Consider the following 15833-nt stretch of genomic DNA (forward strand, 5'->3'; position numbering starts at 1 on the left):
CTCATGAGCCATCCTTCCCCAAAGCACAAGAATCCCTGAAAATCATATTAAAATGCAGATTCTGATGTAGAAGTCTATTGAGTGGGGTCTGAGGACCTCAGTCTGAGTTGCTGAAACATGACACCATTCCACTCACAATGAAAGAAACAGAGTTTGGAGACAGACCAGGTACCAGGTATTACGCCTTCTGCTGGAGGCCCACAGAGAACGAGACAAGGGCCCTGCCCTAGAGGAGCTGGGCTGCTTACCACACACTAAGTAAATTCTGCACTGAATACTGCCCTTCCTATCTTACTCTGTAATAAGTAAGCTTGCTTCTCCCAGAAACCTTAACAAACGTCTCTACTGGTTCTACATGGGCCATGTGTTCAACCCTTAACCAAGTACTGTGGTCTTTGGATAATCAAACTTCCAGCAGCAAACCCTAGAGTTTTGAAGAACTGTGCACACCAAGACAGCAGAAGGCATGGATTCCCTCAAGAAAATCAGCTACTCCGCAAATATTTCACTCACTACTTTGTGTGCAGGAGGTATGAAGTGGAAAGTGTGATTTAATTGCTCCCAAGGAGATTACCGTCACATTGGAATATAGACCAGATCAACACACATCGAATGATTTGAAGCCAGTTACAGATGACTGTACAGCCAGGTGGACAGAGAAAAGAGACATGGGACACAGCCCGAGATAGAAGCATCCACAGGCATGGCCTAGCAGATGCAGTAATGAGCTGGCTGGTGCCCTGAGACATGAAGAGCCTGAACAACTTGTAGGACAGCACATTGTTCTTTAAGAAAAAATGTGGCCTTCTGCAAGCCTTTGGTGCCCATCACAATGATTTCCCCCTCTGCTATGGCCTCCTCTAACATGATCCATAACTGCAGTGCCCAGTTTGAGCACCTAGCCATTTGACATCCTAGCCTTCATGTTTATCACGGCCATCTGCATTCCAACATACTCCCCCAACCCTTGACTAATAACACCTTCACCCTCTCACAAAGGGGAGGCTTCTGGAATTCCTGACATCACCACTTCCACATTCTGTCCTGCCAAAAAATATAGATGACAAATCTTTCATCTCACACTGCTTCCAATCCTGTATCCCTCCTGGTTCTCCACTGCACATCCCCAACTGCATGTCTTCTTTGCACCCAGCCTAAAGCTTCATAATGTAACTAGGGAATAACCGACTGACCTTACAATTAGTTATAACCACAAATGTCCGGGTAGTGACAGTGAAAACAGTGGCATTGTTGGTGATACCATTTATTAGTACCAATTGAGTCTGACTATGAGACATCTTCATTTCTGGTTCTGAGTCGACAAGCGCGCAATTTCATTTGACTTAACTTATCTCAGTCCTGCTCAAGGAAAGCACTATTGGCACTTGAACAGAACAAGCCTTCATTATAAAAGACTGTTGGGAACAGGGCAGAAGACTCGGCACCGCTTTGCTAACCCATCTAAAACCCAGTAGTAATCTATAATCATAGAAAAAAATGTCAGTGGTTTTCCTTTAATAATCTGCTCCCTCAACCAGACTGACTCCAGGCACAGTCCTACAACCACTTGAAAACTGCTGGCTAGTATAAAGAGAGCCACTTTGGCCATCCAAACTGAACCTACTCTGCATCCTGAACCTGAATAGCTTCCCCAAGTCCTGGTCTTCCCTCAAAGAAGACTCATAGTAACACTTCCACCCCATGGTTGCAAGTCTCAAATGATCAAATAAAATATTATTAGTGAAGCTAATCGGTGAGTTCATGAGGACTATATTTGACACTAACAGGAAGCTATTGGCAACAGTTAAACAAGGAGGTGTGTGTGTTTTTCCATATCACAATTATTCTGGAAACTAGTGGTTCCTGGCTGGTGTGGTCACCTCAGGACATCATCAACAGCATCATCAACATCCCCCCCCCCCTCATCTTCCTGAAAACACATTTTACCATCATGGCTGCATGTCACTTGAAAGATCAGGCCCCCTTCCATACTCAATTCTGCAGGCCGTCCAGAAGCAAGAAGAGGAAGGAAGCTGGAGGAGGGGGAGAGAAGAAAGAGAGAGAAGGGAGAGGGGAAGGGAGAAAGGAAAGGAGACAGAAGGCAATATTTGAAAAATGCTGATGTTCCCAGCAGGCTTCTACTTATGCCTCCTTTATTGTCATGTGATCATTTCTAATTCCAAAGAAGACTGGGAAATATTTTTAGATAAGCATATTGCCTCTCTGAACAAAATTAAGGTTCTGTGAGTGAGAAAGAAAAAGAAAACGTATAGTAGGCGGGAAGCTGGCAGTATCCTTGGTAAACAACAAAGTACTATGGAAGTGTAAGGTGGAATGATTGTAAAATCTTGAAGAAAAACTTACCATAAAATAGAGTTCCTCCAAGAATTTTATCACAAGAATTCCATCTGGCATGCCATTTATCTATATTACTTGGGACTAAGTAAACGATGGCCGTACATCCAATAAGCTTGGCAGCCCAATTAGCTAATGAGGCACACACCTCTGCTCACAATGCAGCACACTCCTCATGCATCTCTGACTCTAAAACAAACAGTACCTGATTATGCATGGCAACCAGAGAGTAATAATAAAAGTGCTTAAATGAGCATACAGACGTTGTGGGTTTGAGACCACCTGGCATCCATTTCACATGTGTTTGATCATTACAGGCCATCTTCCTGCGAGAAATGCCTTCCCCTACATGACACACAGATGGATGGCACTGTCAACCAAGGCACCCTACTCAGGTGCCAAAACAAACACCTGAGCCAGCCTCAACTAATCCAACTCTGTCTTCCGAGACCTCTGAATGTCTGAAGCAAGGGGGGTGGGGAGGACAAAAGAAAAGAAAAGGAAAGAAATGGAAAGAAAAAAGAGGAAGAAAGGAAGGAGGGAGGTAGCAGTGGGTAAGAACAGGAAGAAGGGTGGGAGAGATGGAGGAATAAGAGGAAAAGAGAGAATCCAGCCTGGCTCATCATCGCTCACCAGTAGGCTCCCCCATTTGTCCACGTTTTCCTGTTCTCCTCAACCGACTTGAGTCAATATGACCAATGACCAACTTCAGACAGATGTTCTCCGAGCCCCTCAGCTGTAGGCTTCCAGGAAGACTGTGTTGGCCCCCAAAGCCAAAAATCTGAGAGCTTTCCCTAGGCCTTAGATGTGCTATTGACTCATTAGGAAATGCCGGAACTGTCAAACGGATCCTAGGAACCTACGAATGAAAAAAGCTTCCGGACCATCAGAGAGCTCCTGGCCAGGACTTCAAACTATAGTCTCTAGCTTGTGACTCTTCTCTAATGAGAGCTGTAAGTGTGGGCACGTGATTTATACCTCAGACTCCACACCCATGAATGACACTGTAGGAGGAGTCTTAAAAGTTCTTATTAATAAAATCAAACCCGAGGTGAGTTATTGGGGTCCATGCTGGGAGATCAGAGAGACAGAGCAAGCCACAGCTATCTCACCTTGCCGGATCCTCAGCTGGTTTTGTCTCCTCAGACTGGAGGCCTCTGAGTCCTCATCTGGAATGGGTCTCAGCTGAATTGCTGCTCAAAAGCCTGAAGCTTAACCAGCCACATGCTTAACCAGCCAAATGCTTAACCAGCCAAAACCCTCTAGTTTCTGGTTCTCACGCCTTATATATCTTTCTACTTTCTACCACCACTCCCTGGGATTAAAGGCTGGCTTTCTGGGATTAAAGGCGTGTCACCATGCTTGGCTGTTTCCAATGTGGCCTTGAACTCACAGAGATCCAGAGGGATTTCTATCTCTGGAATGCTAGGATTAAAGGTGTGAGTGCCACCATTTTCTAGCCTTTGTATCTAGTGGCTGTCTGTTCTCTGACCCCAGATAAATTTATTAGAATACACAATATTTTGGGGGACACAATACCCCCACATGACACCACTGCATCAACTTTTGTAACATGCCGTCATGCTTCAGCCTGCCTCCTGGGCCTGCCCACTGAGTTCCTTATGCCCTGTCTTAGCCTCCTGCTCAGGCTTTGCCCCTGAAGCTGTGTCGAGACCACCTCATCATTTAGTGAGGCTGCCTTTTGCTCAGAGTGGGAAAGACATTGTCCTGCTCCTCCCTATGCCCAGGGTGAACCAACACTCTCTGAGCAAACTCCAGCTCTAACTTCCCGGGAGCTTCTCGGGCCTCTCTGTGTTCTGCCTTAGTGGAAGCTGCCCAACACAGAGAAGCCATCACCGAGGTTTCATCAGTGATAGCACTGTGGCTCAGCCAGGTAAACAACTCCCAGTAGGACAGGTGTTCTTCAAGTCCCAGGCTATTGTTGTCTCTTCATGGGTATCCCGGTCATTTCCCCTGTTGGGCTCCAACATTCTATCTTGTCCCGATTTTTCCTCCCTTTATCCAACCCCCAAATTTCCCACCTAGGCTTTCTGTAGAGTTACCTTGCACCCTACCCCCCAAAATGGCCCATTACAGTGTTTGCTAAATAAAATCCATTGTAAGAGAAATTTTGACCAGAGCCTAAAATAGCAATTACCGCTTTCTTCTGTTATATATGAACGCCTCTCCAAAGATACTGGCACCTAATCAAAGTGCAGCTGGCGCTCAGGGTGCATCTCTCAGAAAGCAATTTGCTGGAACTGGGCTGGTTGTTTGTTTGTTTGTTTGTTTGGTGGGGGTGGGGCTTGCTTTTTGTTGGTAACACTTAAACTGCAAACAGTGTGACCTTAGATGTACTAAACAAGAAGATAGCTTGCCCTTCACTAGTGACCTTAGAAATGACCCATCTGAACCTGTGTTCCCATCTGCCAAATGAGACCCATCATGGCACCTGTCCTATGGGCTCTAATGGACCCTACTTACAGGACATTTGCACAGTGCCTGGCACACCATCATCCTTGGCATTCAGGGCATCTGAAAGTGAAATGGGAACATTGATAGGATGCTATAAAGAGCACTGTACATGAAGGAATCACTTGGGAAATGTGAAAACATAAAAGAAAAAACTACAGACAGCCAAGTTTTAACCTCAACAAAGAGAACTCCAGACCCATAGCCTTAGGAAAATACTGGTCTCACCAGCTTTTAAATAACTGGGTTGGTTAAAAACCAATTGGTTTTTAGCCAAACTGGTTGGGCTAAAAACCATAGATGTGGATGTTATCTCAGAGAGAAGATGTGTTTTCTTTTTTGTTGTTGTTGTTTTGGTTTTTGGTTTGTGTATTTTTTTGTTTGTTTGGTTGGTTGGTTGGTTTTTTGGGTCTTGTTGTTGTTGTTGTTGTTGTTGTTGTTTTGGTTTTTCAAGACAGGGTTTCCCTATATAGCTTTGGCTGTCCTGGGACTCACTCTGTTGACCCGGCTAGACCTGAACTCAGAGATTCACCTTCCTCTGCACACCTTTAATTCCAGCACTTGGAAGGCAGAGGCAAGCAACTCTCTGTGACTTCAAGGCTAGCTTGGTCTACAGAGTGAGTTCCAGGACAGCTAGGGCTGTTACACAGAGAAACCCTGTCTTGAAAAAAAAAAGGGGGGGGAGGGGGAAGGAAGGAAAGAAGGAAGGAAGGAAGGAAGGAAGGAAGGAAGGAAGGAAGGAAGGAAGGAAGGAAGGAAGGAAGGAAGAGAAGGCATGTGCCAACACCACCAGGGCTGTTTTTCTTTTAAAGGTGATAACCCAATTCCATTCTTCATGTAGGTGCTGAATGCAAAGATGAGAACATGAAATATTTCGATTCCTCCTAGGTGCTAGTACAATCCTAGAGAGACAGAGAATGTGCCAGAGTAACTGGGACATCTCAAAGTGGAATTGTAACATTTAGACCTCAATGGTTCTTGAAATTTTTCAGGTCCCTGAAATGCTTAAAAGATGATCATATTGGCTGAGACCTCTACAGGTCACAAATGCACAATAGCAAGCTACATTACAGTGACACTCTTTCCTGTGCCAGACTTGAAAAATTATCATTTGGTTTGACTATAATGGGTGACTTTTCTATGGAGGAGGGTTCCAATTTGTTTATTTCTGTTTCAAACTTAATATGAAAAAGACTACCATCTAGATCTTCCTTGGGAGTTAACTTACTATTCTTTTTCATCCATACTAATTCATCTTGCTTTCTTAGCTTCTGTTGGCCATGCATCTGAAGGCTAAGACTTGGTAGAATACAGCAGTACTGAGTCTGAAGCTATTTGACAGAGTATTTATCCCCAAATCATCCTGTCCTGGTTGCATCTTTTATTTGTCACACCCTTAAGAAATACCTATGTGCACAGGACTCTTGGTCCTGAGGAAACACAAACATATACTAACAAGATTCAGTCCCTTCCTTTCTAATGGCTCTGCCCTAAGGGAGGAAAACAGGCCGACCAGCATGTGCTTCACACTGGCAGATCTGTGCACAGTGTGGCAAAGGAGACGAGAAAACAGGAAGACATTTCTACATCTTGGAGCAGGGTTGATAATATGTAAAAGCTTCAAAAGATCCAGGACCTTCAATAATGAACAAGCATCCACAAGCAAACCCAGGAGACTGAGGCAAGAATTCCAGCCTAGCCTGGGTTACATAGCTGAGTCCTGTACAACAAAAAAGAAAGAGAGGAAGAAAAAGGAGAAAGAAGCAGAGAGAATAGTAGAGACTAGAAAAGTGGTACCCAGGAGAAAATACCGAATGTATGTGTGTATACATATGTATAATATGAATGTCTCAACCCTATAATAAAAATAATCTCAATCAACTGTACAGAACACAGTAAAGATATACCAGTTGGCTTAGTACACCTCATACCTTTGCCCTTTGGGTACATTGTAACTTAAGCTTTGCTTTTCCATACTTGGATGCTGTCTTTATGTATGCTAAATATACAGAAAGAAATCCCTATATGAGTTCTAGAAGGAAGAAAATATTATTAGCAAAACTTGCCAGCATTCTTGTTCTTCATCCTATGTGAGACTTCTGAGTTGTTCTTGGGAAAACTGGTCACAGAACAGTACGTGTTCTGTGAATCTTCAAATGGATAATCTTGAGGTTCTCGGGCCCCACCATGACTAAAAGGGCATTGCCAGGAACTTGCTATAGTCACCAAAGGGGATTTGCATGTGTACACTCAGCTACTTAGAACTTCATCACCTAAGTGTCCTTACACACCTTTGCTTTCATCAGTGTCCCATGCAGCAGCTCCTGCTTCTGCAGTTCCCCTTGCACAGATAGCTCGTCTCTCCTGTAACTAGGCATGTCATTCCCTGCATCTGGAAGCAGGAGCTCTAGGACGCACAACCCCTACAACTGCATGGTGCCACATGCTTAGGAAGGCTTCCCAGCTGGTTCAATCTCCTGTGGCTGTCATCCTGAAAGGCCTACTAATTTTTTTTTAACAAGGAGAACTGCATTTTCATTTCACACTGAACATTGCAAATTATGCATCTGCTTCTGTCCAGAAAACAACCCACTATGAGGTGAATTTCTATAAAGCCGTGTCCATACGCCTGGCATGGGAGCCATCACAAAGTATTTCTGAGTCCAGTTGTGTTATAGTGATACCATTCACTTTGCAGGGTGACTGTCACAAACCTGGGAGTTTAAGCAGCCCCCAAATACTTCTGACATTTTGTTACAGGTAACTGATTTGACCAAATGTTACATTTTGACCTTGACTACACTTTATCATCCCATTAGCAACTGTGTAAATAGGTCTTCCCCTTTTAAAGTTCCTTCAAGTTTATAAACACCTGCGTCCCCAAACACTGATTCAAGTTTCCCAGGTCGTGGACTTAATGTGTTAGGTCGGATTTAACATTTTCTTGAGCACAATTTGATTAAGGATATGCAGGGTTTTGATAAATGCTAAGTCTTATCACTTCTGCTATTAAAGACTCAGACCAGATCCTGGACTGGAGCTGGTCAGTGGCTCTTACTTGAGTTGTAAAAACAGCAGTTGAACATCCGCAAGGGAGGGAAGTTATTTTCTTGGCCTTAACAATTTGAAAGAGCTGTCCTTAAGGTGAGTGACAAAGGGGGGGGGGCTGTAAACTCTGCATTCATCTCTGGACAGCCCATCACACCTCAGGCCATTTCTTCCCTTGTAATTGTCATTTTCTACCTATCCACATTGTATCTTGACATAGAACTGTCACCAGTTCTGATACAATGATTGCTCACTGACTCTCCAGAGGCCTGAGATCAAAAGTGAGCTCATCACATACTGTTAGCAGATACTAAGGCATTCTCTTGAGGACCAAGGATGCAGTTCTGTTGGTAGAGTACTTACCTAGCATGCACAAAGCCCCAGGTTTGATCCTCGGCATCACACAAACCAGGCATGGTGGTGTACAACCATAAGCCCAGCATTTGGAAGGTGGAAACAGGAAGCCAGAAGCTTAAGATCACTCTTGGCTGCATAATGAGTTTAAGCCAGCCTGGGTCATATGAAAACCTTTCTCCAAAAAGAAAAAAAAAATGGCTTTGGAATGTGGCTTCATGATAGAGCACTTGCCTTAGCCCTGTGGGTTCCATCCTCAACACCAGAAAAGAAAAGAAGAAAATTTCTTGGTGAAATACCCTCGAAGACAGTACAGGAAATCAAGTATGGGGTATTGCATGGGCCTGTGTGTCAGTAAGGGGTGACAAGACACATCATCATGATCAACCATGACTAACAGAAGTCATCTCATTTCTCTTGCTCCTCCTGAACTCATGTCTAGAGAATGACTGTGTTTCAAACATGATCTTTATTTAATTGCTCATTTCCTAGGGAATATTAGCTTAGTAGTTTCACCCAAATTCACATTCATTTCAAACCAACAGCATAATCCAGCCACAACTATACAGTGCAAGACCAAAATCTTGGGCAGAACTGGCTGTAGCCAGGCTGTGGATACACGGGAGCAGCCTTGTCTGGCTCAGCATCCACAGTGGGACAGGCTTTCTGACAGTAGCCATTGCTCTGCCTGGCCACAGCCTACACTACATTTCTTCAGTCTGTGCATCCACAGCACTCAGAACAGTAAACATTACAGTTGCTTCAAAACTAAACTTCACAGACCACCCCTAGGCACCTGGGCAATTCTGATCCACGGTTATGTCAGATCCCTGCCCGTCTGTATTCGTGCCGTTTGGAAAACAAATGCCGGAAGTTGAATTCCTTATTTTGAATTTGCCTCTCCACATTAATAAATTCTGCAGTTCTTTCTCCTTCTTTGGTGGGAATTAAAGAGCTGGGTCACCTTGGAAACATTGCAGATACGCATCACTTGCTCCATGCATCTAACAGTCTGCAGGCCCCGACCTTGCTCAGCAGCCTGGCACGTTCCCTGTCCAGGTTAACATAATCTTCTCCTCTTTCCCTCTAAACGTTTTCAGTATTTGATAGCCACATATTTCATCCACTTATCTAACAAATATTTATCAAGCACTCACTGTGGGTAGATACTGAAGGGCATAGATTTTTGCTCCAGTTCCTATACTCAGGGGTCAGTGTAAATACAATCTTTCATTGGCTCTGAGATTCCTGAAACTCAAGCACCCAGCCTGCGCCTCTGTCTTGTTCCAAACTCCTATTTGTTGACTAAAGGCACTGCCTGGACTCCATTCTCTAAATGGAGCTTTCTAATTAACAAATACATTCCAAAGTCAAAGGGCCAAGCCAGGCGTGTCAGCAGTCAGGCAGAAGTCACAAACAGAATCTCTGAGAGATAAGCTACTCTGAGGAATATTTCCTCCCGCTGATGGACATCCTGCCAGGTCGGGAAACGTGAAAGGATTGCTTTCATACACGCTGCCTCAGAAATGGTCACAGCTCTGTTGCAGTTTGTCATGGCACAGGTCTGCTTGCACCAGGGGCTGACAAGAGCTTGTTAACACCAAAAATGCTTCTCCCCTTCTCCAAGCTCTGGCAGCTAAATGTCACTGATATGACTTTCTCGGCCTCTAGTGGGAACAACACCCATCTCACTTTCCTAGAATGCAGCTAGGTACAAATCTCCAGGAGCAACAATTCACCTTTTCAAATTGCAGAGCCCAGGAGTGGCGGAGTGGCGAGAATTCAGCTGCTGCAAAACAAGGAAAATACAGACAGAAACTCTGTGCAAACAGGAGGGGAGAGCTGTTGCTGTTAGCTGAGAATTTCCTCTCAGCAGAGGCCGTGAATGCTCTGTAAGCGCTAAGGTTCTCTACAGCACTTAGTAAGTTTTAAATACAAGATCCAAAACCATAATTCGATTCTAGTGCAATCCAAGTCTGTGGATGTACTGGAAAAGAATGAAGTCGCCTGCTTTAAAAATCTTCTGCTCAACAAGAAATGAATTTCACTGTGGCTGAAAAGAGCTGATTCTAATGCCATACAAAATTTGTTTTTAACTGGTTATTTTATCCAGAATCATTGTTTTTAATGACACGGCCTTAATTTGCTGCTAAGCCCTTTTTCATCTATAGTCACCCCCATTAATATTTACTTTGTTCAGTTTTAAAGGATTCTTAAATTAGAGCTCTTACAAAGTCCCCTCTGCTGCTGAAGGCACTACCATAAAAAACACCTTGGAAATCTTGATCAGTGTTCTAGTAGCAGTCTAGCTCAATAGCAAGACATGGGAAACAATTTCAGGAGATTAGGAAATAACCCCTCTAATAGACCTTTAAAAAAAAATGTGCTTCTTCATCTTTGATTTCACATTGTAATGATAATTAAACTCAAGAATCACTTCATGTTAAAACATTTCCTATGTACATATTATCTTTTTTTTTTTTAAATAAAGTCCTCAGCATTCAACCCACATTTGCTGGCTTTCCAGAATCTCATAATAAATTACTGTAAAATAAAGCTGCGAGAATACTGAACTTGTACCGTATTTAATATAATATACAATATACAACTATACTGTCTGTTTTTCCTATTTGGGTTTCATAATTTATTGTAACATGACACCATACAGAATACTTCAGCACAATATGAGTTCAGGATGTAGGAGTATCATAACCACTGCTGGGAAATTTAATTTTTCCCCCCACTGGAAAATGCCAAATCTCAAAATCCTACACACCAATCCATTTTTATTTCCTCTTCTTTAGAACCCTTTTAGTATCTAAAAGTTCTTAGCTAAAATCCTACACTGTCTACAGCACATACTTTGTTCTGAAAACTTGCCTTTAGGAAATAAAGAGACCATCCTCTCTCCAGGACACCCCAAATCCCAAGCAAACTATATCAAATTCCTGTCCTTTAGTATTATTAGTTGGATGGGACGTGAGGAAAGGAAACGTGTGAGTGCCCCTCCGGTCCTCACTTCACTTTAATATGCCTCCGGATACTGTGTCAAAGACAAAAACACTCCAAAGAGATATTTCTGTCGTTCCACTAACTACAGAAGTTGCTGCCGCCACCACCAAGAATCCACTCCATTTTCAAACTTATATTCTAGTTATCAGAACTTTTAAAAAAAATTATATGCCTTTAAATGTTCTCTCTTTTTTTTTTTTTTTTCTTTTTTTCTGAACCAACTTTAGAACAAAAACACCAGTCTCTGCTTCAAGGTACCCTGTCTCAACTCACAATACAGTAGTAATCAAAACCGAATGCCTTCAAATCTCAAGGGCTTGTTTCTTCCTTTCTCGACTCAAGGCTGAACAGGAGACTAGTGTGTGCTCTCTTCTCTGCCCTGCTGGGGTTTGCCTGTAGAAGGTTGGTTCCAGTCCTAGGCATCTGGCAGACTGTGGTTTACATGTGAGAAAACAACACATGAAACAGATTATTACGAAGGCTTCTCCCAGCCTAGCAGTCCCCCAAGTAGATGGCTGGAAATGTAGGGTGAGGAGGGGAGCAGAGGCCACCTGAAGTTACAAAGACAAGTAACACTGGTGAATCCAGAGTAATGGAGGCAAATATTAAAAAAAAAGAATATTATTTATTATCTTCTTTATTAATACTCACACGTAACCTTTGCTGTTTACACAAAAGTCTACTTTTGAAGAATGCCTCCTTGGGTTTACCAGCCCGGTGGGGGCTTTTTGCTCTGGGACCACTTCCCCCTTCTCCACCCACCCCACCCCACATCCAAATTAATCTTACACATTCACAGATACCACAAAAAAATTGTAAACAAGATTTGGGTTACTGGAACTTGATTTATCAACATTCCACTTCAATATGGAAGGGAGGAGGGAGAGAGGATGAGAAGGGGAGAGGAACAGGAGGCAGGAGGACAGGGCAATTTGTCAGAACTTTCAAGTCTTGCCTTTTCTGAGGTGTGTGTGTGTGTGTGTGTGTGTGTGTGTGTGTGTGTGTGTGTGTTGAGGCTGTTCCTTGAAATTCACTGACTCAAAACGTTGACAGCAAGTGCCTGTGTGGTTATTTATATTATATATCTATAATAGAATATGTGGGCTTCCTCAGCTTGGGTCTGGGCTGTGTTTGTTTAAACACACCATCCTCTTTGTGGGTGTCTCCAGAGGGCCTCAGATCTCTTGGGAACCCCTCTCAAAGCCGGGGCTTCCGTAGCAGGGTCTTGCTGAGGTCTTTGACTTCCTCAGGACTGTTGACCCGCTCATAGCCCAGCACTGCCATGGGCTGGTAGCAAAACTCTTCCACCTGTTTGATCTGCTGGAAGGTGAGCGCGGTCCGCCAGGCATTGGCGGCCTGTGTGGCATTGCGAGCCGACACCACGAAAGGCTTGGAGGAGGAGCCCGAACCGCTGGTCATGTTCAGGGCAAATTGCTCCATTTCGGGACTCACCAGCAGCCCCACAAAGTCGTACACCCTCCGTAGGGTCTTAACAGGGTCTCCCACCAGATCCTCGTACCTCACCACTAAGTAGTGTCCCTGCAGCCAGTCAGGGGGTTGCAGGGCTGTCTGCAGTGTTTTGGCCATACTGTTGCAGATGACCTCCATTGCACCCAGAGCATGGTAGTCTGCTGGCCCACCTATACCCTCCTTCTTGGCACCCAGCTTGTGGCCCGCGGCCTCCAGGAAGGGCATGCGGTGGGCTCTCGGATCCCGGCTTCGCACCACCTGCAGGCTTTCCCGGATGAGGCCATGGCGCGAGCGGATGCGGGAGCTGGCAACCGCACGAGGATCACGCACCAAGTGGATGACCTTGAGGTCCAGGGCTGGATCTCGAAGCAGCGGTGCCAACACAGCCACATCGAAGACGCGCACGCCCTTGATAACCAGCGTGCGATACTTGCGGCACTCCTCCTCGAAGCGTGCCAGGCGTTGAGGTGGGCACTTCTTGCACACGCGGTCGTCCACCAGCCCGACGACCTCCTTGCGGTAGGCGGGACAGAGAGGCGAGGAGCACACCACCTTGTTGGTGGCTGCCCCAAAGATGCCCAGAGTGGTGAGGTTGCGCCCCCCACTGCCGGCGGGGCTATACAGTTGGAAAACCGAAAGATCGCAGCGGTAGAGAGCACTCAGCATGTCCCGCGCTGCCCCCTGCAGGGAAACCGCGTCCCCAGGGTACAGTTTTTGCCACACGTGCCACACAGGCTCGTAGAGGAAGAACACCTCGGGGTTCTGGTTGAAGAGCTCGCCGAAGAAGGAGGAACCGGAGCGCCACGTGGTGAACACATACACCAACTGCCGCTTGTCCCCTCCACCCCTGGTGCCTCGAGTGCCATTGCCTGGAGAGGCCGCAGCTCCTACAGCCCCCACCGCGGCTGCGGGAACTGCCCCCACGCCGGCTGCGGGAGGGCGGTATGGGGTACGGGGGTCCATACGCGGGTGAGCGCGGGGTGGCGCTGCAGGAGGCGACCCCGGCCGTCCCCAACCGCCTCCGGTCGCCCCCGCCGCGGCACCCAGAGGCCCGTCGGGGTTGCACTGCTGCAGCGGCTCCTTATGCCACTTGTAGTCCAGGAGGTTGAGCATAGTGAGCACCAGCAGCAGTGCATAGCCCGCGCACAGCACCAGCGCCTTCCTGCGAAACACCTTCATCCCGAGCGGGGACGCAGGCCAGCGGCGTCCTGCGCGCCGGGGCCACGGCGGGAGCAGGGCCCGCTGCACGGCGGCAGGCGCGGCCAGCAGCGGCCGGGGAAGCGCGCCCGGGGGCAGAGCTCGCGGCGAGCTGCGGCTCATCACAGGCACAGCCGGGGCCGGCGGCGCGGCGGAGGCGGCCCTGCAGCCCGGGAGGGGGACGCTGCAGGCCGGCTGCGGGCGCCGGGACTGGGGCCGCCGATCCGAGGCGGGCGCGGCGGCAGAGGCGGCTGGTCCCCTGCGCCCAGGGCTGGCTCTCCCATGGCAGCGGCTCCGAGAAGGACCTGCGAGGGGAAGCGGAGTCAAGGGGTGAGCCTAGTCTCCCGCCCAGATGCCTCCTCCGCCTGAGTAACGCCCACCCTCTGGTCTGCGGGCTCCCCCACTCACCTGGAGCAGCGGGTGCGCCCCCAGAGCGTCCCCGGATCTCCGACCGGCAGACTGTCCGGCTAGCGCTCTCCTCGGTTTCTGTCCGGTTCTCTTCTGCCGAGGGTCCCCAAGCCTTCCAGAGAGCCGTGGGACTCCGCTGCCTTAGCCCTAGGCAGAGTTTCCCGGCAGCGGGCGCCCTGCAGCTCGGGAGGGGAAACTTTCACCGGGCCCAGATCCCTGCTCTGCGCTCCACCGAGCGCGGCGCGTCCCGGCTCCAGCTACGTCTCCCCGAGTCTCTTGGGACTCGCAGCTTCCCTCCCGGCTCTGGGGCACGAAGCAGGCTGGAGGCGACGGTGCGGGATGGCTTACACACGTCCCAGCTCCAGGTTAATCGGCTCTCCATCTCTCGCTCTGGGCCTCCACGTAGCGAACCTTCCCATCCCTCCGGCGGCGGCGGATAGGGTACAGCACGGCCCCGCAGCGGCGGTTGCTTCTTCCATCACCCGGAGGATGTCCGGGCAGGCGGCTCAGGCGAGCCCCGGAGCTCCGTGACCGCGGACTAGCCCAGGAGGACCCTGGACACGTAGGTGGAGGCAAAAGAGCGGGACCCTCTCCCGGCACCGGCTGCTTCTGCCCAACCAAGTCCCGAGGCAGAGGAAGCCCCCGCCGCGGCCGCACTAAAGCGGCGCCGGGGAGGATGCTGCTACCCGACTCCCCCTACGCCGGGCGCCTGCAACGCGCTCGGGCCGGCCTCTGCGCGGCTCCTGCCAGCCCGCTCGGGGTTGGTGCGCGCCGCCGTCTGTCGCCCCGGCTCCTCCCCTTCGCCGCGCTACCCTCCTCCTATGCCTGTCCCACACCCTCCCTCCTCGCAGCTCCCGACTCCCGCCGCCACCTCCTTAGGGGCTGGAGATGCGACCCGGTTCAAGGCGGCGCTGCTTGGGCCGCCATCCCCGAGTCACAGAACAGAGCTCTAGGTCCTCCCAGAGCGCGGCGCCGGCGCCCGGTTCGCAGCTCTCCTGGACTGCCGGAGACTTGGGTGCTCAGCGGCTGCAAGGCTCGGCTCGAGTATTTGCTTCCGAGAAGAGTTGGTGATAAAAGTTTGGGCAGAAATCCCCCGTTCGTCCCCAGCGGTCAGCGCTGGTGTCCTCTCCCAAGGCGGGAGCAGCGCCGCCAAGCAGCGCTGGGTATAATGGGAACACAGTGCTGAGGCTTCGACCCTGGTGCTCGCCCTTCCCAGCTGGCTTGTGGTTTCTCCTTCAAGAGGAAGTAGTAAATCTTTCTGGCCCCGGGGTCACTGAAGGGATTCGGAGTGTGCTTTTCGGCGCCCTATCCGAGTGCCCCGGACTTGGACAAGGCCACTAGGTTTCGATGACCCCCACCCCCACCTCCCGCCCTCCCGGCAGATGCTCTAAGGCGTGCGCTCCTAGCGGAGCCTCCACCTCTGCTAACATCCTCTGAGACAGGGCTGCTGGGGGAGGGGTGGACGCTTTGTTTTCATTTCTAGTAAAATACTTGTCGGGTCCCTTGACTTTAAAGAG

General features: G+C 48.3%; 1 protein-coding gene across 1 annotated transcript; it reads right to left on the reverse strand.

The window, feature by feature from the left end:
* Positions 1 to 10798: 10798 nt before the first annotated feature.
* Chst2 (carbohydrate sulfotransferase 2) lies at positions 10799 to 14084 on the reverse strand. The gene has a single exon (XM_028865997.2). The coding sequence runs from the start codon at positions 14029 to 14031 to the stop codon at positions 12439 to 12441; it is 1593 nt and encodes a 530-aa protein (XP_028721830.1). The 5' UTR covers positions 14032 to 14084; the 3' UTR covers positions 10799 to 12438.
* Between the last annotated feature and the right edge of the window lie 1749 nt (positions 14085 to 15833).

Source organism: Peromyscus leucopus, chromosome 7 (genome assembly GCF_004664715.2).
Source record: "Peromyscus leucopus breed LL Stock chromosome 7, UCI_PerLeu_2.1, whole genome shotgun sequence".
In the NCBI taxonomy this organism is placed as follows: Eukaryota; Metazoa; Chordata; class Mammalia; order Rodentia; family Cricetidae; genus Peromyscus; species Peromyscus leucopus.

Bases quoted from the DNA above. Each gene is read 5' to 3' on its own strand.
- Chst2 (XM_028865997.2), bottom strand. From the start codon at position 14,031: ATGAGCCGCAGCTCGCCGCGAGCTCTGCCCCCGGGCGCGCTTCCCCGG.